Below are 24,218 nucleotides of genomic sequence, written 5' to 3'. Positions count from 1 at the left end.
CCTGGTCTCTCCACCTCTTTGCTGGGTAAAAAACAGTCTGTCCTCTGTCAAGGTTTAGTGCAGCAAGATATTTTTCTCCCCCCCCCCCCGATTCCTCCTCAGCCTCTCTCTCCCTAATGAAATAATGAAATTGCTCACTCTCCTCCTCTCTCTCCTCCTCTCTCTCCTGCTGTCCTGCGTGAGTTGACACTTGGCCAGATTCTTTGGTGCAGTAGACTAGCTGAGTCATAAAGGTTTCAGTGCGCCCTGATTTATGGACAGTGATGTGGATGTGGGTGAGGCAGCAGGAAAAGCGCCAGTGTCAGCTCACTGATCACAAAGAGACTACAGGCACATCAGGCCAGACACGACCTGCTGACTTAAGATAAAGACAAAAACGCCACTGTGACTCATTTCTTACCTAAACTGTGGTTTTGCAAAGTCAAGAGAAATTTAATGAGGTTTTATTGACAGGTCATGTTGAAAATGTGAAGCGTAATACTGTCTGATACTGTGTTTCTTGTTTTTTTTTCATGCATTTGGATTTCAAATGTTGGCTTGGTGTATTTTTGCTGAAAGAACCTTAAATAATCCAGACTTGCTGACTTTACTGGTTTGCAGCAGCACTCCTTTCCAGTGCATTTAGGACTGATTCATCAATATGGATAGAACCAAGGGCTCTTTGGCAGCCATCTATGGGCTTTTTCCATTAACCTCCATTAAGATTCTGGTGAGAAAGGAACATTCTGAAAGAAATTAGCACGTAAAACTATGTATCCATGCTTGTGAAAGATAGTCACAGAGCTTGGACATTAAATATAATTTTCTGCTAATATGTTCATTTGTGACACTTCATTGCAACGGTTTCTGTTAAGGATTACAAATGAAAAGCTTGTTCTGGGTTGACAAGGCTTCAAGGCTTTATTAGAGTTCAATGCAGCACATCATGGATTTAAAGCAGTAAGTGAGGACTTAAGGCATTTCAAACTGGGTATTGCACAGAGAGTCTGCAGGCATGTATTGGTGACTGTAAAGCACACAGGTGTTAGGGTTGCAAACAAATCTCCTCAAAGCAGAATTTCTAACTCAGACACTCACATCTCACATACTATCTGATTAGTTTTTATAATGTTACATTTATTTGCTGCAGTTTGCACACATGCTGTTGGTCATTCAAGTTGTTCATACGGAGAATTTGTTCACCAACATGTTTTTTTTTGGTTTGAATTAGAGATATCTTTGTACATATAGAGCACCAGCAAATACATCCTGCAGCTACAATTCCAGCACGTATTTTTAAAGCATTTAAATTTTAACTTTTTCATCTGTTGTTTTCCCATTTTTCTCTTCGGCCTCCACGTCTTCTTGTTTCTTTGTTTCCTCCTCCTCCTTCTCACCCTCTTCATCACCCTCTTCCTCTTTCTGCTCAGCATCCTCCTCTTCTTGAGGTTGGATCTCTTCTCCTCCTTCCTCCTCATCTTCTTCTCCATCCGCTGCCTCACCTTCTTTATTTAAAAAACCATGTGAGGGGAGAAAAAAGTTAAAATGAATTTGCTACTACACATATGCGCAAATAAATTAAACACACTAACCTTCTCCATCTGCTTCTTCTCCCTCTTCTTGTTTTTCCTCCTCCTCTACTTCCACCTCCTCTTTCTCTTCATCCCCCTCTTCTCCCTGATCTTCCTCTGCTTCCTCCTCCTTCTCTTCTTTCTGCTCTTCCTCTGCTTCCTCCTCCTTCTCCTCCTCTTCCACCTGCTCTACCTCCTCCTCCTCTTCCTCCTCCTCGTGAGGAGGGCTGGCCTCAGCCTGCTGTGCTTGGCTTGCGGATATTGTCTCCTCTGTGGAGAGTGATGAAGTATAGAAGCGGGAGCTCATCAGGTACGGAGCTGCAGAGCTCAGCTGAGACTGCATGGAGAACTTTGTTCTTCCGTAGGATGGAGCAGCGTACATGGCTTGGGAGTAAACATTGAAGGACCCTGGTCCAGTCACATTTAGACGGTTCTCCTCTCCCTCAAGGAGGTTCCTAACAGAATAGGGAAAATATGACATCATATAAATGAGAGGCAGAAATATTGATGGTATTAATTTGAATTACAACACAATTTTAAAAAACTGTAAAGTGTATAAGACTTGTACCTGTAGGCTGCAATCTCAATATCCAAGGCCATCTTCACGTTCAAGAGGTCCTGATAATCTTTCATGTAGCGAGCCATGTCATTCTTGTTTCCTCGCGACTCTTCCTCCAGTTGACTTATTGTATCCTGTACAGAAAAGTGACATGTGAGTGGAACACTATGGGCTGGAAGCATATTGCGTCTCTTAATCTTCGGGGTATCACTGTGTGCTCTATAAGTGGTCACACTGGCAGTAAGACTCATCTCTATTGCAAAAATAAATTCACTGAAATCATTTCATTATGGAAATAGTGTCTTCTGGGCTTTTTCTGTTACTCACCTGCAATGCAGAGATCTCAGCACTCTGTTTCTCCTCCACATCCTGCAGTTGATTTTCAAGAGCTTGATTCATCTCACGACCGGCATCGATCTCCATCATCCTAGCTTTGAGAAGCCGGCGGTATTCTCCAGCCTCATCTTTGGCATTACGTGCACTCTCTGTGTTGCGAGAAGTGCCCACTGTCATCACATTCACCTTGTTGCAGAACCATTCCTCAGCGGACTGAAGGTTGTGATGTGCCACCTTCTCATACTGAACACGGATGTCACGGAGAGCAGCAGATAGGTCAGGTTTGGCGACCTCCATCTCCACTGACACCTCTGCGCTGTACTGTATTTGGGCCTGCAGCTCTGCAATCTCACTCTCGCAAAGGCGCTTTCGGAAGGCCAGCTCATCCAGCAGGGTCCCAACTCTTTTCTCTAGCTCAGCCTGGCCCAGTGTAGCCTCATCTGTTCCCTTTCTAGCATCCATGAGCCTGCCCTCTGATTCCTCTCTGCCAAGCACTTCGTCCTCGTAGCGTTTTTGCAGATTACTAAACACCTCTTCCATCTCATCCCTGTGGTCCTGGGCTGCTTGCTTCTCATGGTGGGCCTCATCTACAGCAGCACGGAGCTGGCGGATCTCATGCTCATACAGGGCCCGAAGGTTGGATGGCTCCGTGTGCCTCTGCCTGAGCAACAGAAGTTGAGTCTCCAACAACTTGTTTTGCTGTTCCAGTTCATGGACCCTCTCAATGAAGCTCACAAAACGGTCATTCAGGTCCTGCAGCTCAGCCTTCTCCTGGGTCCTAAGTACTTTGAACTCAGAGCTAACCTGGGCTGCTTGGTCAAGGCGAAGCTCAGTGACAGCTGCAGACACTGGAGCAGAAAGCACAGAGGAGTAGCTGGAAAAGGCTCGGTTGTGTGTTGGATAACTTCTGCGTAAAGATGCATAGGAAGTTATTGGGGCAGCGTGGCTGGAGTAGGCAGACCTAGATCCTATTCCTCCTCCAGCTCCATATCCTGCACTGCGCACAACTACCCTCCTCTTGTTAGTAGAAGGGAAGTAAGGACCAATGCCGGTGGAAGTCATGACTTGAGAAACGGCCTGCTCTATGCCTAGGAATGTAGCTGGGTTGACTGCACAGTGAATCTGCATTACACTGGCTTTTATAGATCCAGTAATGACTGTGACGTAAGCTATTTTTTGCAAGCATGCTGACAGAAGGAATTGATAATGGTGCCAGCTAGCCAGTCTCAGCCAAGAGAGAGATGGGGTGGGGTGACTGAGGATGAGTGTGGGGGATGGCGGAGGCGGGGATAAGCTGTGGAGCAACAAGGGACTGCAACAGACAGGGTCACTGAGGACAAAACAGTATACACTGTTACTCCTAAAAACTGCAGAAGTTCTCACAATTTGCCACAATAAATCCTGACAAAGATATAATGTATCTGTTATGACACTGTACAAACTCTTGAAATACTGCCAGATGGAAGAGAGGAGGAAACGCCTGCTTCGTTTTGCACCAAATGTCTGCTGTGTGTTAGAAAGAATATTAATAACAATATAACTATGATTAAATGTCACAGCAAGCCAATGCAAGCAAATCAGCTAAATACCAAACTTGGTAAATCCTGTGATTAAATAAATACCACCTCAATCAGAGAAATATTTTCACTGGATTATAAATTAAAGGTTTGCCCTCTAGTGGTTATTATTTTACCATACAGGTTACACATTACACATGCTGACTATAAATGTATAAAGCAGAATGTATCATTTCTGATGTATAGGAAATCATTCCCAGCTACCTGGTTATTCCTTGATTCAGCTCATATGAATTGCACGTTTAATAAACCCAATATATCAGAGACTATAGGTTGTGCCCTGCTGTAGCAATAGTGCAGGCTATTGAATATGTTGTTGCATAATTGAAAATTAAAAAAAACAAAATAGCCTTGACATTATGCTGCAAGGTGTCTTTTTTGGTATCTCCACAAATGACTACAGGCTAATATATGTACTTTAAGATACGTTTTAACGATTTTGACAGGTTTGAAAACATGTTTTTAAAATTATCAAAATGTACAGATCTATATAAGTTTGATAATTACCTTGGTGTTCTTTTTTCTTTATTTCAATTAGCAATTTCAAAGCATTTACCTTTGTGGTAAATGTCATTTTAGTGCTATCAGTATTGGGACTGTGGTTTCATCCAATAACATAACATATGATTGGTCACATGCATACACCCACAGCGTATTGACCAATGAGGGGCGACCTTACTAATCGGCGGGTAGCAAATCGCATGCTGTGACGCAAACATTCGTAACGTTAACAACAACAAAGGATGAAGAATAAATGAAGTTACAAACTTGCTTTGTGCTCGTTTGTGACACATGTCCACATGTGACAGCAGTGTTTTTTTTAGATTTCGCTGCCTTGTTGTAGAAGTAGCAACGATACAAATGCGGTTAAAACGGGAATGAACGGTAAGTCGCTTTGCAAGTGATGGACACCCGGGTAAAACAATAACGTTAGCTCACATAATGTGTCTGCTAATGTCAGCCATCTCTAGCGGTTAGCCTAGACTAATGTGAGCTGTTAGCAGTTGAGTTCGCTAACGTTAGCCAGAGAGGAGATTATATTTGCCAGCTGGTCTGTGGCGTTGTGTTCACCAGTGAAGCTTTACAATGTTAACGTCGCTTGCTCGGGACAAACTGCAGCAATTCCATACAGCAGAGCTAAGCTAACCATGCTAAGTTTTGAGCATTTTGGTGAGGTTAGCTAAGTTAGTCGGTCCCAAGCCCTTCTCGATCAGCAATTGTGTCGAGCGATATCAGTTGACTACAGCAGGTTGCATTGATCTTGTCTTTGTCGAGTTGGGGTTTATTTAGTCAGAAGCTGTCACACACACACTGAACACTACTCAAAATGAATGAATGAATATTATAGTGGCCTTCGACTAGAATTGGTAAATAAAAGACTATGTGGAGCAAGTCTTTGTGGGTGATTGTCCGGTGACGGGACATGCAACTAAATGCTTTATTCACGTAACGTTGCTTTATTTTTTTGCTGAATTGTTGTCTTGCCTGCTTCTATCTTCCTCCTTTTTGTTTGGTTTCCATACATTTCTATAGATCCAATCAAAAGCTACAAACCGTGAAGGTGGAAGCTCTGCTTGCCAAGTATTAAAATGGTAAGGCTGTAAATCATTGAGTGTATCCTCTGTAGCTGTTTTGTTACAAACTCCCCCTCACAAGTTATATATCTGCCTCTTGTTCTGTGTTCTTTACAGATTCGCATAGCAGCACTGAACGCTGCTTCGACAGCTGCAGATGAGTCTCAAGACCCCTTGAGAAGTAGCAAGAGTCGGACAAAAGAGGCTCAGGTACTGACAGTATGCAGATGAATCGGCAAGATTAGGCCTATCTGCTGATGCAGACGTTGTTTTGTCTCTATAGATGTAAATAAGTTGTCTCATTTTTCTTCTATTTCCGTCTGCAGGAAGCTGAGGCGTTTGCTTTGTATCACAAAGCTTTAGATCTGCAAAAACATGACAAGTTTGTGGAATCTGCCCAGGCCTATCATGAGCTTCTCAAGACTCCACTACTCAAAGAGGTAAAATATCTCAGTGTACTGTCCTGGTAATGCTCTCACACAATCGCATTAACACACCCCGTTTAGTCATCGAGGACTGCCGCTTGTTTTGGTGTAGACGGAATTCTGCATGATATCCAGAAATTGCATGGAATTATGATGTGAAAGACACTAATTAAAGCTTGATGAGTAACTTGTTTGGTTCTTGGTGACACTGTTGGATATGTTCATTTGTTATCAGTTTTCTGCTCTTGATAAGCTTTCCTTCATATTACTTGAGGTCTTAAGGTGAACACTGTGTTTGGTGCCAAATTTAAATGTATCCTCTTAATATTTAGGCCATGCCCTCGGACGATCAGAAAGTGGGTCTCAAGCATCCCGGACTGATGTTGAAATATTCTACTTTTAAAAACTTGGCCACTATGGCTGCATTGCGGGACGATCTGGAGACTGCTATGGAGTTTTATTTGGAGGTAAAACAAGTTTAAGTTTAATCATTGTTGACATTTCACTGCTTTGTGCTACTCAATGCTTCATTTTGACTCTGGTGAGTGTGTTCACACCACATATCTGCTCTGTTCTTTTCGCAGGCAGTGATGTTGGATTCCACTGATGTGAACATGTGGTACAAAATTGGTCTGGTGGCTGTGCGACTGGTGCGCGTTCCTCTGGCCCGACATGCCTTCGAGGAGGGATTGCACTGTAACCCAGACCACTGGCCCTGCCTGGACAACCTCATAACTATTCTCTACACACTCAGTGACTACACCTGTATGTAATCCATCATCATAAGCTCTTCGCTCTATATCCTCTCATTACCAACGTAGAAGCTCAAGTATAAATAGATCACTAACTATCATCTGCATATGTTTTCCAGGCTGTTTGTACTTCATCGCTAAAGCATTAGAGAGGGATCATTGTTACACTAAAGGCCTGGTGTTGAAGGAGAAAATCTTTAAGGAGCAGCCCTGTCTAAAGAGGGACACGATGCAGATGTTCATGAAATGGTGAAGCCAGCTCACTTTTTTTTATTCCTCCATTTGTTAATATGCTCTAGCTGCAGCGCTATACTTTCACATCACTGACAAACTTCTGTGGTGTGGGTCATTTGCAGTGATGTGTCTATTCACTATGTGGAAGTGGAGATGGAGGAAAGCAAATCCATTGTGGAGGAGGCACTGGAGTTACGGAAGCGCAGACAGGCTCTCTCTCCCTCTGAGCCCAAACCTGACCTTGTCCTGGTTCAGCCCATCCGCTGCCTCTCGTGAGTTATTTTAAATGTTCTTGTCACATTTGAGCTTATGTTATTTGTCTTTCCTAGGATAGACCAATTATTTCTTATAATAATAATAATAATAATAATAATAATAATAATAAAGCTAGAGAATGCAGAAACAGGGTATACTTAACTTAAATTCTTGGTTGAGCTCCACTGACATCAAAGTAAGCAATTTTGTGAACCTTTTTGTTAACCGTTTTGAGGGTCCTAATATCTAGTTTTGCCCAATATTTGTCTCCTGTGAAGCTGTGACCTCCTTTTTCCAAGACGAGTTGAGCTCATTTTAATCAACTGTTGTTGTATCTCAGATGGAAGCACATGGGTGAGAGCATTCTGGCAATGTACAGACATCAGACCACATGTGAGCCACCTCGCCCGAGTCTCGGCCGCAGAATTGATTTGTCGGAGTACCGTGACCCAAACTTTCTCCAGAACCTCCCCCAACCCAGCAGCCCCGTCAGTATGGTTCAGACCACCGTGCTGAGCAGCAGCCCCAGCTCATCCCTGCCACCAATGGCCCTCCCTGAGCCAGTAGTGCTGCCCCAACCCAGCACTCAGCCTCAGATTGCCCCAGCCCAGACCACTGTGGAGGTCACCACTTCTGCTCCACCTGTCGGTAAGTTGTTTATAAAGAGGAATCTCGTTTTGAGCCACTGTATAGCTAATATTCTGTAAGATTCTATGTGTTTTGTTTTTTTATCCTACTGTATGTTCACAGTGACAGCAATAGAAGTTTCACTGACGGATAAAGTGAAGAAAGCTCCGAAAAGGAAACGAGTTGTAGAAGACAGTGGGGAGACAGCCAAGCGGCGCTCCGCTCGTGTTCGAAACACAAAATGCAAGAAGGAAGAGAAGATTGATTTTCAGGAGCTGCTTTTTAAATACCTGCCTTCCAGGTATCGTAACCCTAAACCAAATATAATATGCATAAATACATAACTCCTTATAGTTTTGTTGGTTAAAAACAATTTTTGCTTGTTTTCCTTAGGCTGAAGAAGTTTGATCCTGATGATGAGAGTCTGAGTAATCTCGACGCTCCGTGTGATAGGAAGGAGGACATGCAGCCTCTACATGGGAGTTGCCTCCCTGCTGACTCGGTTGAATACATGGAATCTGGTATGTGGTGCATTTTGGATATGTATTTAAAATGCACTGTTGTGCCATATTACTGTATTTATCATGATATAGGTCATTTCATATCTCAGTGACAATATCCCTATATAGCATGTTTTCTGGTAATTCAATGAATAGTTTATGTGCTTGTTGTACTCAATTTAGACAATAATTGTGTACCAAGATATATCTGGATATATGATTTCATCACGATAAGTTTCCATTGACAAAAACAATAAATCATCTTATTGAATTATTGCCCTATTAACAAGCTGTGCTTTCCCTTCTATAGAGCAACAGGATGTCCACAGCTTCCTGCTCAATAATATGACCAATGGTGGTTTACTGGACGTGATGATGCGCTATCTGAAAGCCGTGGGTCAGAAGTTCACGGGGGAGTGGCCTCGGGGGCTGACTGCTGTGGTGCTGGAGGTCCATCAGACCTGGAGGAAGCACAGCAGTGGTCTTCCTAACCCTCTGCTTCGGGACTGCAGCAACCAACATATCCGGGTAAATGACAAGAAAACCGGTTAAATACTTCAACTTCAACTTTATTAGTTAAATAAAGATCGTTTTAAATGGGTGAGACCATTATAGAGGTTTAAATCTTCTTGAATTGGAACCAGAGACATAACTACAGTTTTGTTTTTTTTAAGTCAAAATTGGCTATATATTTTGCACCCACAATAACTTCTGATAATCTATATCTGCTACATGTACAGGAAATGTTGGCAATGAGCTTGGCGTGTATGGAGTTGCAGTTGGAGCAATGGATACACAACAAAGGGAAGACTGGTAAGAACCAGTTAGCTAACCCTCATCCTCTCTGATGCATTACGGTGCTGGACTGCAGTGTGTTGAAGTAACCGTATTCAGCCGGGCTACAATGTCTGTCATTTTTTCATGTCATATCTCAAGCACTACTGACTAAAGTTTTAACAAAAATGAATGTTATGACAGCGTTTTGCATTACAAAAATGAACTGACTGGCCTAAAGGGGGCACTGCGATGTCAGTTTTAAACATGATTTGCTAAGTATTGGAAAGTCGTATGGGGGGGGAACAACATGCTTACTCTTGGCTTGTTCTATATATTTCCTTGTCTAGTGTCTCCAAGAAGAAGCAGCAGCATTTGTCCCAGCAGTGATGCAGCTGACTCCGAATTCCCTGGCCAGCACTTCCAGAGTGATTTGTTACTTTTGGCCTTAGGTTCATCCCAAAGAGACCTGTTTGAGGATGACTGGCTGGATGTTATGGTGCGCGTCTACTGGCTCAAGGCCCGGTTCTTGGCCCTGCAGGTAAAGTCTATTGTTTGTTGTTTATTTTTGCTTTAACTTTTGATCACATGAGTCCTTTTCCCCCCTCAGCTCAGCCAGATGTGACTTGTAAGACTGTTTTTCTTGTCTTTTGTCAGGGAGACATGGAGTTGGCCCTGGAGAGCTACGATGTCTGTGTTGGCCTGTTGCAGAGCAAACCAAAGACCTCTGAAGGCAAACATTACACCATCAGCCTGCCTAACCTTCGTGTAGATGCAGCAATCTCTGTGGAGGAGGTCAGTGTGCTGGCTGATGAAATGTTTTTAGTTAGTCAATTGAACGAGTTATAAAAAAATGAAAATCTTGCCAGTCAGTAGTTAAGATACTTCCAATTGTTTTGAGTGTTTCTTTTGTTTGTCTCTGTTTTTCTCCCCATGGACAGATTGACAAGAGGCTGAAGTCTCTGGAGCGTTGTCAGTCTTTGGAGGAGATCCAGCGTCTCTTCGAGTCTGCTGACTTTGACTCTGTTGTGCGCCTGCTGCAGCCCACTCTTAATTACGGCAACCGGAGTAAACCTTTGGAGTTTGTGAGCTCAGCGCCAGAGCGGCCTGCTCAGCTGATGCTACTGCAGGTTGGATGTGCTGCAACAATATTGACTGAACCTATGGATCTCTTGAAATGTGTTAATACTGACACTTCTTCATTGAATTTGGTCTCTCTCTCTCTCTCTCTCTCTCTCTCTCTCTGGCCTAGAACGCGCTGTTGAAGCTGCAGGACTACCAGCAATGTTTTGAGTGCAGCGAGTTGGCTCTGAATGAAGCCCTGCAGCAGCTCAACTCTGCTCCAAACAACTCTCCTCCTAGTAAGGAGGAGTGGGTCAGTACTATTGGAAAGCTGCTGGATGGCACCGAGATCTGCTTCATCAAAAACTCTGAGCTTCTAAGCAATGTCCCCCACTTCTCTAGTATGGCTCGACTAGCAAACAATCTAATTCAGGTAAGAAGGGAGCCGAAGAAAACATTCAGTTTCCTAATACATTTGTTAATGTGACACTTTGATCAGAAACTGATCTGATTCATTCATTGTGTTGCTGTTTTTCGTATTATCAGCTGATTGATCTGAGCATGAACATTTCGGACGATCCCAAGGAGCCTTATTTCTTCTCGGTTCTGCCTTGGATCGTCCTGTATCGCGTTATCAAACACGAGGAGGCTGCTTTTAACTGTATGCTTCGACAGCATATATCTATAGGGGATGATGAAGGTTTGTTGACTTCTTGTTTTCATGCCTCTGGGTTTCCCTTGGTGTTTATGCCATGGCAGTTGTCACACCGAATGACTCTTTCGAGTCTTTTTCAGATGACTCAGACACTCCCATGCTGCCCTCCTCCCTGATGCTTCTGAACACAGCCCATGAGTATCTCGGCCGTCGCTCCTTGTGCTGCAACTCGGACGGCGCACTCCTCAAGTTCTATGTAAGTCTGTTTGTAGATTCTTCTCTGCCTGTACTCTATTCTGACTGAATATAAATAAGCAGATTGCATATTTGCCTTTTTTATTTGTGTTACTGTAACTTAATGCATTTGTGTTAACAATTTGAGCAGTTTGACGGAGCTTTATTCTTATGTTCGGTACAGGTTCAAGTTTTGAAAAAGGAGGTCGCAGCCTCTTCCAACAGTGACTCTCATCCCTACAAAGAGGAGTTGGAGATGGCCTTGGAACAGTGCTTTTTCTGCCTCTATGGCTACCCCAGTAAGAAGAGCAAGTCCCGCTACCTTGAGGACCACTCGTCTCCACAGGTCACTCACTCGCATGATTCTAAACGTCTCTCTGTTCATGTCTTTGAATTTGTATATTGTAATTAGGATGGCTGCTCAATTAATCAAATATTAATCGCGTAGCACGCGATCGACTGTGAACGCGTGCTACGCTCACAGAAATCTCTGCTGCTGTATCAAATCAAGCGCTTCCTTAACTAATAGCCAGCAGGGTGCAATCGAGACGTTTCAGCTTCACTTTTGGGAAGCGGTCATGCGACGTACCTTACAGCATCAGCCTTTAAAAAAACTAACGTGAATGTGAGCCGGCAGTCCAGAGTAGAAGAGTAATACACTGTATATTGTTTTTTAACCGTATTTTAAAATATTTGTCCATTAGCAGGAATGTAGCACAACAAGGAAGTGAAAGCAGTGCTCTATTGATTTAACTGTGAAAGTGCAATGAAAGTAATTTGTCCCTAAAATCAATAAATAATCACGATCTCAATGTTGATAAACAATAATCATGATTATCTTTTTGGCCATAATTGTGCAGCCCGAGTAATTGGTTTCATGAACTTGAGGTGACTGCTGCTCGGAAGTTAATCAATTTAGTTACATACCGCAAAAGTCAATCTCAGCTATGCTTGCGTGACCCCTTTTTTTTTTTATTTTTTTTTTTTAACCAATATATATTATGTAATCTAAAATGTGAAACAAACAAGAACACTCCAGTGTGGCAGAGCTGCTATTTAGATAATAGCCAAAAGGGTGTTAAAGAGGCGGTGAAATAGTGAGGAGGTGGTGAAAATGGCTCAAGGCTTTGACTAATTGGTCTGATTTCTCACATGTGTTTGACTGCCAATGACGCAAACATGTGCCCTCATTGACCCGCACACAACAGAGAGCTCTGCTTCATCCATTAGTGCTGTTATGTGGGCTCGTAAGGTACGCACGTCTGGTGTCATCAAATTAAAATTGAGGCGGTGAAATGGCATTAACGGCGTAATGCCATAAATTCACTGAGTAAGGAATGTGAACGCGCTTAGATCAACCGCAAACAACATACAGGCACAATCGCATCTGCTGCACTTCACCTACTGGTGTCCACTGCTGTCTCCACCTATTCAAGCTGATTTTAAGATACAAACATGTTTAGCTAATCTAGCCTTGTGAATAGCTAAATTCTATCTAAATTTAAAAGATATCATAACTCTGATGATATCCTGAGATTGTAACCACTGGAGTGACTCATGACACTGTGAATCTTGGTTGAGCCCCTGGTCTCTTGTATTTTTGTAGTGCATGTGTCCAGCCACCAGGTGGGTGTCATTTCAACAGTTGAGTATCAGTGCATGTAGAGGACTGACTGTAATTATGCAAACACAGTGCAAGAGGACAGTCCCCAGGAGATCTTGATACCACTCATTTGCTCTGGTGCTGTGTGCTGTACAGTGGACTGTGACACCAATGTTTCCTGTGGAATCATTGTGTTTTGCAGGTTGAGCTGCTGTGGTGTGATGCCCTCTTCATCTTCCAGTATTTCAAACCAAAGTCACTGCCGGAGTTTGACAGCTACAAGACGAGCACAGTGTCTGCAGAATTGGCCAATCTGCTGAGGAGGTTTGCTGGCATCGCCCCCACAAGTGACACCCCCACTCTCACCATGGATGAAGTGGCAGCCTACATTGAGGGCATGACAGAAAAGGTCAGTTGTTAGGCCCACACTGAATGTGAGGAAGAGCAGTGACTCAGACTTCCTAAATAGTTTTTGTCACTCTCTTAACTTCATTTGCAGGTTTGTCACAGAGAATCGTGATGTATTAAAGAATGATTTCATTTTGATCCCTTTAAGGCCCCATGCCTTCCTGAGGGTAGTGCTCCTGCACCTCCGATCATCAATGAGATCTACTACCTGCTGGCTGATTACCATTTCAAGAACAAGGAGCAGTCTAAAGCCATCAAGTTCTATATGCATGACATATGCGTGTGTCCCGACAGGTAGCTCATTGCTCTGCACTAGTGTCAATGATTATTCACATTACAAAACGTCTATTTATGTTATGAATATTAGCAAATACATGTGAATGTGTAGGGTTTGTCATGTTGCATTTTGCCGTGATACATCAAGTGCAGTGACTTTACTCGGAACATGAATCTTTCCTCAGGTTTGACTCCTGGGCAGGTATGGCTTTAGCGAGGGCCAGTCGTATTCAGGAAAAGCTCAACTCCAATGAGCTGAAAAGTGACGTTCCTATCTGGAAGCACTCCCAGGCTGTGCTTAACTGCTTTAAGAGGGCCCTGGTAATAGACAGCTCCAACCTGTCTCTGTGGATCGAGTACGGTACCATTTCATACGCGCTGCACACATTTGCTTCAAGGCAGCTCAAGCAGTGGCGCAACGAGCTCCCCCCAGAGGTGGTGAAACAGGTGAGGTCCATGGTAACAAAGTTATCTTGGTGCTAATCTGTATTCCCTGTCAGTTCATGTTACGTCCACTTTGTGTCAAACTTTCCACGTGTGAGCTAAACGGATGTCGCATCCATCCTGTCACTTTTGCTTGTTCCACTTGTTGTTGTAAATTGATCGATCGCCTTGAGCTAAATTACTCATGAAGGTTCCTGTGTGTGTGTGTGTGTGTGTGTGTGTGTGTGTGTGTGTGTGTGTGTGTGTGTGTGTGTGTGTGTGTGTGTGTGTGTGTGTGTGTGTGTGTGTGTGTGTGTGTGTGTGTGTGTGTGTGTGTGTGTGTGTGTGTGTGTTCTCAGATGGTAGAAAGGAGAGACTCCATGTTGGAGACAGCGTTCCAGTGTTTCCAGGGAGCTTCCCGTTGTGAGGGTGACAGTGATGAAGAGGAGTGGCTCATTCACTACATGCTCGGGAAGATCTCGGAGAAACGCAAACAGCCTCCTGTGGAATATCTGCAGCTTTACAAAAAGGTAAACGATTTCAGTTTTACCTGAATCTCTAATTTATGTTTAATAATGAACTTAATTATTGAGATGTTTATTTACTCTGGTATGAGATAAAATGTGTCAAAAAAAATAAAGTGAAGTATTTAAATTAAGTATTTTAAGACCCCCGTGGCTGAGCTGGCAGTTTGCAGCCCACGATGCTAACAACGCTAACAGTGCAAACGACTCCAACAGCAACCTTATCAGCAGTGACTGCCGTATGAGCGCAGTGCAGAGATGCTGCCATAAGATAGCCAGTGGGGCAGCTTTGCAAGCACTAATATACTATATACAGTATATGAATGCTCTGCATATCGGATAGAGAACATTTTAAAGGATCCTGATAACTGATTTTAGAATTGTAGTAGGATGCTGCTCTCTCACTGGGCAAATAAAGAAATCTCGGGTTCTTTAAGCTTAAAAGGTGATTTCCAACACTTCTTCTAACACCAAAATACACTCTGCATACACCAGCATACAGTGTCTGTGATTTTCAAATGAATGACTTTCCTTGAGGTTGAAGTCTTGATTTAACAACCTGTACTTTTTTTCCATAATGAGAAACATATTTCTAAGTACTTCAGTTTAATGCACAATAATTTATAGAAGTCAGTGAGGTAAGTAGGGAACATGATGGTAAAAACCAGCAGAAATAATAACCGTACTAGAAAGGAATAAAAGAAAGAATAATCCTTCGGTTGATTGCAGACAGTTCTCTTGCTCTCCCAGGAGTTGTTTCATAACCCGCCTACAGAAACAAAGATCGCTGCCCTTCCGCCCTCGCAAGATGTTTTTTTTCTGAGAGAACAATGTATGGAGTTAGTCATCGCTCTGTTGTTCTTATTAGATCATTGGAGGCAGATGAACCTGTATGATATTAATGTCCTGGAGGTCAGCAGAGGATGAGTGGGGCAGTTTGAACAACGTGAACCCTGATGTCCGCACACATGGCGGTCCTCTACTTCTTATTGCGCTCCTTCCCTCCATTTGACCCGTTCATTTGTAAAGCCAGAGGATTGTGTTGGCGACTCTCTCTCCTCTTTATATTTATAGGCAGCCCACTATCTGCATGAAGAAGCTGCTAGGTACCCCCGGAAAATCCATTACCATAATCCTCCTGACCTGGCCATGGAGGCCCTTGAGGTAAACTACATGTTGCCTGTAGTTTCTAGTTGTGTCACATTGATTGTGTTACGTTGGATAACTGTCTGAAGGCATTCACATTTAAACACATTGTGCACAAGACATTTGTTTTCTGACTTCTTTCTTCTAGTTGCATTTCCGTCTCTGCGCCACCACTCTAAAACTATTAGAGGGGAACGTGCCGGATCTGGAACACGAGCTCTTGTTCGGTATGCTGGTCGAAGCCGCTATCGGGCCATTTGCCAGGGGGGAAGAGAAGAGCATGCCGAGCATGCCTAGGTCCCTTGAAAAGTAAGCTACAGAGATATAATCCAGCAGGAATTACGAAAAACGCATTCAATCTCACGGCTGAACATTCATCCTCAACGTTGTTCTTGATTCATTGCAGGGAGAAACCCCCCTCCATGACGGATGAAGACTTTAATTGCTCGTCAGTTTGCATAGGAAACGTCCTCGGCTCCTCCCATCTGTCGGCTGCCAACCCAGGTCTGACATCCCCGCCTTACGTGGCCACGCCGTTTGACCATGATTACGCCAAACGCAAAACTCTCCGACGGCAGCAGTGGCAGCAGCAGCGGAATGAGGAGCAGCAGGCTGATGGTACAGTCCCAGTCCTAGACACTGTCTCTGGGGTTGGGCTCTTTGCCCTTTCTGCACTGGGACAGGAAGCCCACTGGGGAGTGCGCAGATTGCTAATCACCATGCTTAATGGCTTTGGTTTCAGTTACAATGATCCCCATGCACCGGGTGATTGGGATGTGGTGAAATGGGCAATATGGCTTCTGATTATTTGACTGATTTGCTATGCCTGACAAAGCAAAAACAAATATATTTGAAGTGTGTGTGTGTGTGTGTGTGTGTGCGCGTGTGTGTGTGCGCGTGTGTGTGTGCGCGTGTGTGTGTGGAGAAATAACATCAATGTCTAGTAATTGCTTGATGGCTGGTCTTATTTTCTTTCCTTACCAATCATCTTGACTCTAATGTATTAATTGTTGCTTTGTTATAACTTCCTTAAGCCGATAACATCGCAGCACATTCTTAATGATCCTGATTGTTGCTTCACTGTGTGTTGGTTAAACAGAGTGGAGATCCCTGATGCTAATCCAGAGCACTTTACTAATAGTAACCAAGGCCTGATTACACTGATTATATATTTATCAGCAAGCCTTCCTATCCTGCCTTATTATTATAGCCTTCATTTAATCAGGTAATGTATTGAGGTTAAGATCTGTTTTGCAAGAAGCCTTCGTGTACAGCAGCAGAAATGAGAACAGAGATGAGACGCACAACAAACCAGCAAGCCAACTTAACCGTTTAAGTTCATCCAATTGGATGTTGTGTTCAGTTGAGGTACTCTACACGGTAGTTCTGATAAACAGGGAAGTTTTCAGTGTACTCTCATAGAAATATTTACTTTTCTCATGAAGCTGGGTGTAAAAAAAGTTGAAAATGACTGTTTTTGAAAAACAGACTTGATAGTGGCATGAGTAAGGTGTTAGATGTACGTTGTGCTTTCAGTAATGTACGTGTAGTACAGTGTGTGTGTACGATGAACATTACTGACCTTTTGAGTCATGCACATCGACCATCTTTCATGTGTACTCTTGTACTTGCAGTGTTGAAATGGGAATTGTCTTTGTTTCTCTGAGAGAGTTTTAGTGGTGTTGTTTTATGTCAGAATTTACATATAGTTGTATATTTACACATTCAGTTAAAGCGGCCTGGATTTAGATTTACATTTGCTATTACTTGCTGAGTATTGTGAAACGTAAGCCTAAATGCTGTTTGGAGAAAGCAGTCCTGACCATTTTTTCCATATGACAAAAACCGTGATGTCTGTTCACCCTCCCCATGTGTCATGTTTAGCTTGAATGTGCAAATAACGCAGCCATATTGCCCATGTTGCCGGTTTTGTCACCCTTTCCAGATTCCTTCCTACCTACCTACCTGCCTGCTACCTCTGTGCCTGCTTGCTTTTACCACCTGCTTTGCCATTTTATATGCATGTGGTTCTAATGGGGTGAATGTCTCCACGACTGGACCAAGTCAGTCCTTTTATCACACTTCACTTAACTGTCTGGTGTATCATGTGGTTACATCTTATTTAAGTGTGGTGTGGGGCTAATTTGACAAAAAGTCAAACTCTCTTAAGATATTTCAAAATCTGACGTGAATCATGTATGTTGCTGTGTTCCACTAATTGGATATAATTTCCAATTAGTGTGAAAATGTCAAGCCAAGAAGATTGTGGCTGGCCTATTATTGGCAGGTGAAAATACCCCTCCATGCACATGTTTGCTTGTAGTCCTGCTTAAAGGACAGCAAGGTGGCGAGAGAGTGGGGCCTGATTCAGACATGCCTTTATCTAATAATTATCTGGAAAAATGCTCCTTTTTATAGTCTCTTTTAAGTATTCTTTCTGACTTTTTTGGCAAAATGACAATAAATGCCAGCCAGAGGGTCTTCCAGGGCTATGAGGGTCTTTACAGCTTTGCTAAAGAGGCAGCTCTAGGTTGTATCCACTGATCATATCACAGGTCTTATTCTTTTAAGTTTAGGTGAGAAATATTGATCTTTAGAGACACTGGCACTGCACTTATAGATATTTTTGTCTGAATCAGGTTCAACATTTTCAAGGAGAGTGGCATCGAATCTGTATTCAGTTGTCAAGAAAGGTAATTTATTTTGTTATTTTTTTAGGGGAAATTGCAGATTTTTAAATATAAATTCAGAGATGCAGATTTCTTTTGGATTATATTTTAAAACCAGCTCCCCATATCTTCAACAGCCTCACCAGAGTTTGACCATGATTACTGCCTGCCCAGGTCTCCAATGTGGCTGGCTTCCCTGAATGGTACTGTTTTTCAAACCCACCAAACTCTTTAAGAGGCCTTTAAGATGTTTTAGATCCACAATGAAGTGCGTTCTTGTGGGAGCACACAGCTGTCAGTTTACACAAAGCTTACAGTATCATTATAACTATGCTGTTAAATAATGACTGTGAATCTGTTTTTAAAAAGTCCCCTGTGGGCATTAGTCACTGAAATAGCAAAAGTGTATTGCCCTTCTGTTTCTGTTAGCTACAGACAGCTCCCTGCCAAGGACTGTATTTTTGCTGAGGCTGCACAACATGGCAATTAAGAGAAATGCTGGTATTTTGGTTTTGGACCACTTTTATCCTTTTTAAAACAAGTTGTCATTAGGGATGCCCTAATAAGGATTTGTGGCTCATGACCTATTCTTGTTTCATAATTATATATATTTTTTTCTCCCACATTATAACAGGCAATGTTTGGCATTAAAAAACAAGAGCTTGAAAAGGCCTCCACGGCATGCGGTTAATGTATGCCATGACACATTTTGGATAATTGGTTGAAATTTATGCAATACTGTAATCTTAATTTATTGACCAATGAAAGATTGTCCCTCCTGAAATTACAGTATAGTCATTTTTTTACCCCCCCCCCCCCCCACACTTTTCGGACAGTGTATTGTGTATTTATCTATGATATGATTTGTCTTGATCTGGGTCCAGACAACTGGTGACCCATGATGTGTTTTTCTGTTTTGGCAGAGCGCAGTCAGGACAGCGAGGTGGTGATGCTCTCTGACTCCAACTCCACCCAGGATGCCTTCACAGATCCCACCAGCTCACAAGACAGCAGCCACAAACCTGCTTCTGGAAAAGCCAGTTCATCCTCATCAGAAAGTACGACTCCTGTGAAGGACGGACAGTTCGCATCCGAGGACACAGGTACACTCGGACTGTACCATTACATTGTCTTAGCTGAATGGAATCAATTTATATAACAATTTGCACAAAAGTACCATATTTAAATGTGCAGAAAAACCTATAGTCAGATGTGGCGTCTTGATGTTTACATGCTCCATATTAAGCAAGCAGAACACTGATCTAACGTGCAAAACTCAAGTCCTAAAGTCTTTCATTTAAATCCTGCTTCAGTGTCACATGTAGACCATTCTGGCATCGAGACGGAAGAAAAAGTTATCCAGGAAGTAGTAGAAGCTGTGGTGGTGACGCTCCCTGAGGCTTCAGACCCCAAGGTCTCCGTGGAACCTGTCCCAGCCACTCCTCCAAAGCCATCCCACTCTCAACAGGCTGCTCCTCAAACCCCAGCCAGTGAGGGGAAAAGGAAGCCAGAGCCTCCCGCCGAGGTGATCGAGGTGCCCAAGGCCCTGCCCGCAGAGCTCGGAGACCAGAGACGAATGCTGGTGGATATGTGTGTCCGTGCTCTCTTCCTCTGCCTCGGCCGCTTCCCTCAGCACTACAAGAGTCTCTACCGCCTGGCCTTCTTCTACACCAACAGCAAGACCCATCAGGTCAGTCCCCCCCCCCCCCCCTGTTAATTGATGGCACTAGTCCATTGTCATCGCATTTCAAAGGCCAAGTCATACATTAAACCTAAGCGATACGCCTATAATCAGTATCCCCTGTCATTAATGGGGACATTTACAGAAGATGGGGCTTGCTAAGAATCCCTACAATTTCCTCAAAATACAAATGAACTTTTACTTTCATTATTTTAATGACAAGTATGGCTGTCGGGTTTTGTTTCTCCTTGGATCTTTCCTTCGGGTCTGTGCAGCTCTGCAGTATTACATGAGTTGCTGAAACAGCCTGTGTTGGCTATGAGGCTCTGTGGGCAGAGGTGTGCGTGGGTGGTAGCGCAGTGCTCTCTCAGCCAGTTTGGCACAGTGAGGTTGAGCTTTCCTCTGGTGGCATCCTTCTGTCAGCGCTCCATTTGTCCAACTTTTTTTTAATACAGCCTGTGTCCCCACTATAAGGTTGAATTGGGAATGGCTCTTTTAAATTTTAAGTTTTGTAATATGCTCATTTGACCTCAGTGTGCAGCATCATGTGTTTTATGTCTCCCTAATTTGCTTCAATACTGAAGAAACCTTAGTTTTTTTTTATTAACCTAGTATTTAAAGTATTTAAAGATAATTTCCTCGAGGCTCAGTTAAATGTAGAATAACTTTTGACGGAGGCTTACACAGGTGTTGCTTCACTGGCAGTGACTCGATGTCACAGTCAGTTTTATGTGGTGCTGTTGACACAGGTTGCTTAGCTGCCCTCACACCCAGACACATCCAGTGTTAACAGCGTCTGAGCTGCCTTTTGTTCTCAGGACGACTGCTCCTCTCACATCCACTGGCCAGCTTTATCCTCACTCCAAAGATGGAAGGAGAGGGAGCCTGTACTTTCCTGCTATAGCCCACTGGGTTAGTGAAAGATAACATGAGGTGGCGTTAGCTTGCTATCTTCTCAACCAGGTCTCTGGTGTACACACTGAATTGTGAGTCATCACTCTGCAATACGGGGTCTGCAATTTCCTGATTTGCGAATGAGCATATTTTGTCCTTTTTTTACAATATATGAATTACTTAGTTTGTTCATCACTTCTATAAATCATTTCTGATGAAGGAGGCGTCTCCCCTTGGTTATCTAATGTGTGTGTGTGTGTGTGTGTGTGTGTGTGTGTGTGTGTGTGTGTGTGTGTGTGTGTGTGTGTGTGTGTGTGTGTGTGTGTGTGTGTGTGTGTGTGTGTGTGTGTGTGTGTGTGTGTGTGTGTGTGTGTGTGTGTGTGTGTGTGTGTGTGTGTGTGTGTGTGTGTGTGTGTGTGTGTGTTCTCAAATTGATGTGTTTTTTTCATTTATTTATTTATTTCCCGCCACAGAACCTACAGTGGGCCCGAGATGTGTTGCTAGGAAGCAGTGTCCCATGGCAACAGCTGAAGCACATGCCAGCACAAGGACTCTTCTGTGAGAGAAACAAGACGAACCTGTTTAATGTAAGTCTGTTCAACTCGGGTCCTCCTCTACACATCGTTATGCAAACTTTATTTAATCTCGATAGATCATCGAGAGCGAGCTATGTCGAGCGTATGCAGCACATAATAGATAATAACAAAAGTAAATCTATTAAACGGTTAAAAAGCACCCGCAGACGGGGGTGAAATGTCATCGGAGCAAGTCTGATAAGGTCCATAGGTCCAGACCAATAATAAAGGTGGCAGATCGCCAACAATTTATTCTATTATTTAGAGATGCCGTTGCATATCACAGAGTGCAATGGCGAGTGATATACAGAATCTAAAGGTTTAGGAGTGGAAGCAGCAGCATGTCTACAGACCACATCTTCATAATCCTTAATTGCTTCACACATTTTGAAGACGCATGTAATCACTCCATGTATTGGGAATCCATTATAGTAACCCCAAAAATATTTACGATGTCATTAACATTTTTTGAATGTGCGGCAGAAGTAACGGAAAACATTTCACGTGACTGACTTGTGGCACAAACGAGGTTTCTTAATGTGAGTTTCAGGGAAAGTGTTTCATAAAAGATTTGACTTGGACATGGAAATCTCTTCTTAAAATCTAATACATTTATGCATTATTTTCACTCAAAATTGGTATAACAGCACATTCAGGGTACTTGAAAAAGTATTATTCCAGAATTAAGCCAAGGTTTCTGGGTGAACGAACACTAAGATCATTCACTCTTTTTTCAACTATCACCTCTGGCTGAGAATCGATTTACACGTGTAGAATCATTTCACACATTCAAAACAAATCCTATACATTTTGCAAACGTATACAAAGTGCAGAAGAAGCACTGCTCACACTGTATTGTGCTGGACTCTAAAATACTCCTGAATGTGTTGTTGTCTTACTCTAAAGTTAAGCGTCATCATAAAACATACTTGCACAGTAGCAGCTGATGGTGACTCCCAGAGGAAGAAGCAGTGAAGCACTAGAGTGTGTCCTCACGTTTGTGACGAATGAGCCAATGATTGGCGTACTACTGTTAGGTTTACCCTTTTCACACATTATTCACGTAATTCAGTTGGATGCACAAAAGATCAGCTCTAAATATGAATCACGAGATACATGCGCCGCTATGAAGACAGTCGCACACACGCAGTGGGGGGATTGTTGAATTATCTGCCTCTCAGAATTACAAGGCCTCTGCTGGGTTCCAGTGAAGGCGATTACTGACTGAATCTGTCATCTGTTCTGCATGTCAGTTCATTTAACTCTCTTCACTTGAAGCAGATATTATGTCTTTTTAACAAGTGCAGAAATTTGCCTTTATTTTTTTTTTTTCTTTTTTTTTTTTTTTTTTCTTCCATTTGTTCCTTGTCAAAGCCCAAATGCACTCACCTTTGTTACCGAGCAGATAACACAAGCAGAACGTCACATCCTGTCGGCATTGTCCGTGTTCGGGGGAATATTTTGGACGTTTGATTGCGTAGGCTCGAGAGTCAAATGAAGGCTTCTGGTAGCAGACGGTAGAAGCGATGTGGGCCAGGTCTGAGCTGGAGGAGAGCTCTGCAGCGCTCTGGCTCCCACTGGGTTCTCACAGAGCCCCTTCTGGAGGCAAACCTGCCACCCTGGCAGACCAACTGTTGGAGCTTAACTGTTCCCTCGCTCTTCACTACCACAGGACAATACAGACCTTTCTAAATGTTCATCAAACATGCTGGTTTTCATTGAGTCTATGAGTTCTGGGTTGTTAGTAAATTAACAAAAAGTTGTGGAAACGCAGCCTGTTGTCTTGTGAGCCTCATGAGTGACGGCGCTTAATTGCGAGAAAATCATTGTTCATTACACCTTTTACCAGGTAGAAGCGGATTTTGAGGCAGAACTCTTAAAGTCAGCTTTTCTAAACTGTGTACTTTTAGGCAAGTCGATCTCAGCTGACCGCTGCGTTCAGCCGGACTCATCACTCATTGCCGTGTTTGAAAGATGTATTGTAAGTGTTGGAGTTATTTCTCCAGTGTTGTAATGACCAGCGTGAGAGCTGCCACAAATGGACAAAGGGTGTTGATCACATATCAAACATCTTGATGTCGAGAAAAGTTGACTCTGCTGAGTGCGTACCTCACTGAGCCTGTTGTAGATCCCTAATGTAGGTCATGATGCCCTACTTCTCCCTCTTGCTTTGGCTGGACTGCACTAACTGGTAGCCTATATATTGCTGTTCAGAAATGATCCAGACGAGGTTGTGTTGCATAATTTATTGGTGTGGTTGTCGGGATGAGTGCTCTCTAGGAGGGCCAGCTCACTTTGAAACCAATGATAAACTCATAATTCTGTATGTAGTTGTTATTGAATTAAGTTCTGGAGTCAGAGATGTATAATTAATAGCGTAATATGTCATGGTATACTACCATGATACATTATTGATACATTGACATTTGCGTTGTGGTACTGGGGCATTTGGTCTCGTGTTTTTTTGCCACTTCCTTGTTGACCTGTATTTTTATTGACCAGTTCAGAAGGCTCAGACTAAGGCGGTGCAATATGGGCGAAATATTACATGGCGATATAGGTCATTTCATATCTCTATAACAATATATATCATAATAGTGTGATGTTTTTTGGTAATTCAATAAACCACATGGTTTTTCTCTTAAATGCATGACAAAGGAAAAGTGAGTATTTTGGTATCATCACCATATTATTCCACTGAAAGACGATTCATTATCATATTTAATTATTGCTCAGACTCACTACTCTACTTACTGCTTCATTTCAGCCGCTTGTATTAAAGCTCTTTATAATGCAGTCAATAAACCTGCTTTTTGAGGAAGCTTGGATTCTAAGGGTACATCTTCCTCTTGAATTGCACAGATACTGTTAAGTAACACAGACCCTGGTAGACTATTGCAAAATC

General features: G+C 42.9%; 2 protein-coding genes across 4 annotated transcripts in view; one reads left to right on the top strand and one right to left on the bottom strand.

Moving 5' to 3' along the window:
* Positions 1 to 884: 884 nt before the first annotated feature.
* On the bottom strand, positions 885 to 4,713 carry neflb (neurofilament light chain b). 2 transcript variants are annotated; one of them, XM_076104395.1, is made up of 5 exons: positions 4,530 to 4,713; positions 2,437 to 3,951; positions 2,119 to 2,243; positions 1,572 to 2,005; positions 885 to 1,484 (listed from the first exon to the last, which is right to left on the bottom strand). In XM_076104395.1, the coding sequence occupies exons 2-5, from the start codon at positions 3,571 to 3,573 to the stop codon at positions 1,285 to 1,287; spliced, it is 1,896 nt and encodes a 631-aa protein (XP_075960510.1). In that variant the 5' UTR covers positions 3,574 to 3,951; positions 4,530 to 4,713; the 3' UTR covers positions 885 to 1,284. The 2 variants fall into 2 exon arrangements, with proteins under 2 accessions (XP_075960510.1, XP_075960511.1); XM_076104396.1 differs by lacking the exon at positions 4,530 to 4,713 and having other exon boundaries at positions 2,437 to 4,419.
* Positions 4,714 to 4,718: 5 nt separating this feature from the next.
* The window catches only part of cabin1 (calcineurin binding protein 1), a 34,678-nt gene continuing 15,178 nt past the window's right edge, over positions 4,719 to 24,218 (top strand). Inside the window, exons 1-32 of one of the 2 annotated variants that reach the window (XM_076104393.1) lie at positions 4,719 to 4,907; positions 5,556 to 5,614; positions 5,714 to 5,806; positions 5,923 to 6,036; positions 6,354 to 6,488; positions 6,606 to 6,786; positions 6,893 to 7,022; positions 7,130 to 7,279; positions 7,603 to 7,910; positions 8,013 to 8,190; positions 8,283 to 8,410; positions 8,700 to 8,917; positions 9,130 to 9,202; positions 9,514 to 9,704; positions 9,821 to 9,958; positions 10,105 to 10,293; positions 10,416 to 10,658; positions 10,772 to 10,925; positions 11,021 to 11,136; positions 11,299 to 11,460; positions 12,920 to 13,126; positions 13,274 to 13,419; positions 13,587 to 13,848; positions 14,184 to 14,354; positions 15,423 to 15,512; positions 15,643 to 15,803; positions 15,901 to 16,112; positions 18,134 to 18,187; positions 18,301 to 18,366; positions 19,087 to 19,266; positions 19,477 to 19,853; positions 21,212 to 21,325. In XM_076104393.1, the coding sequence (XP_075960508.1) occupies positions 5,612 to 5,614; positions 5,714 to 5,806; positions 5,923 to 6,036; positions 6,354 to 6,488; positions 6,606 to 6,786; positions 6,893 to 7,022; positions 7,130 to 7,279; positions 7,603 to 7,910; positions 8,013 to 8,190; positions 8,283 to 8,410; positions 8,700 to 8,917; positions 9,130 to 9,202; positions 9,514 to 9,704; positions 9,821 to 9,958; positions 10,105 to 10,293; positions 10,416 to 10,658; positions 10,772 to 10,925; positions 11,021 to 11,136; positions 11,299 to 11,460; positions 12,920 to 13,126; positions 13,274 to 13,419; positions 13,587 to 13,848; positions 14,184 to 14,354; positions 15,423 to 15,512; positions 15,643 to 15,803; positions 15,901 to 16,112; positions 18,134 to 18,187; positions 18,301 to 18,366; positions 19,087 to 19,266; positions 19,477 to 19,853; positions 21,212 to 21,325 (4,944 nt within the window). In that variant the 5' untranslated portion in view covers positions 4,719 to 4,907; positions 5,556 to 5,611. The remainder of the gene's footprint in view (positions 4,908 to 5,555; positions 5,615 to 5,713; positions 5,807 to 5,922; positions 6,037 to 6,353; positions 6,489 to 6,605; positions 6,787 to 6,892; positions 7,023 to 7,129; positions 7,280 to 7,602; positions 7,911 to 8,012; positions 8,191 to 8,282; positions 8,411 to 8,699; positions 8,918 to 9,129; positions 9,203 to 9,513; positions 9,705 to 9,820; positions 9,959 to 10,104; positions 10,294 to 10,415; positions 10,659 to 10,771; positions 10,926 to 11,020; positions 11,137 to 11,298; positions 11,461 to 12,919; positions 13,127 to 13,273; positions 13,420 to 13,586; positions 13,849 to 14,183; positions 14,355 to 15,422; positions 15,513 to 15,642; positions 15,804 to 15,900; positions 16,113 to 18,133; positions 18,188 to 18,300; positions 18,367 to 19,086; positions 19,267 to 19,476; positions 19,854 to 21,211; positions 21,326 to 24,218) is intronic. The other variant, XM_076104394.1, reaches the window with a different exon arrangement.

Source organism: Anarhichas minor, unplaced genomic scaffold (genome assembly GCF_050575085.1).
Source record: "Anarhichas minor isolate MPS153535 unplaced genomic scaffold, ASM5057508v1 ptg000030l, whole genome shotgun sequence".
In the NCBI taxonomy this organism is placed as follows: Eukaryota; Metazoa; Chordata; class Actinopteri; order Perciformes; family Anarhichadidae; genus Anarhichas; species Anarhichas minor.
This window is presented reverse-complemented; position numbering and strand designations above follow the sequence as displayed.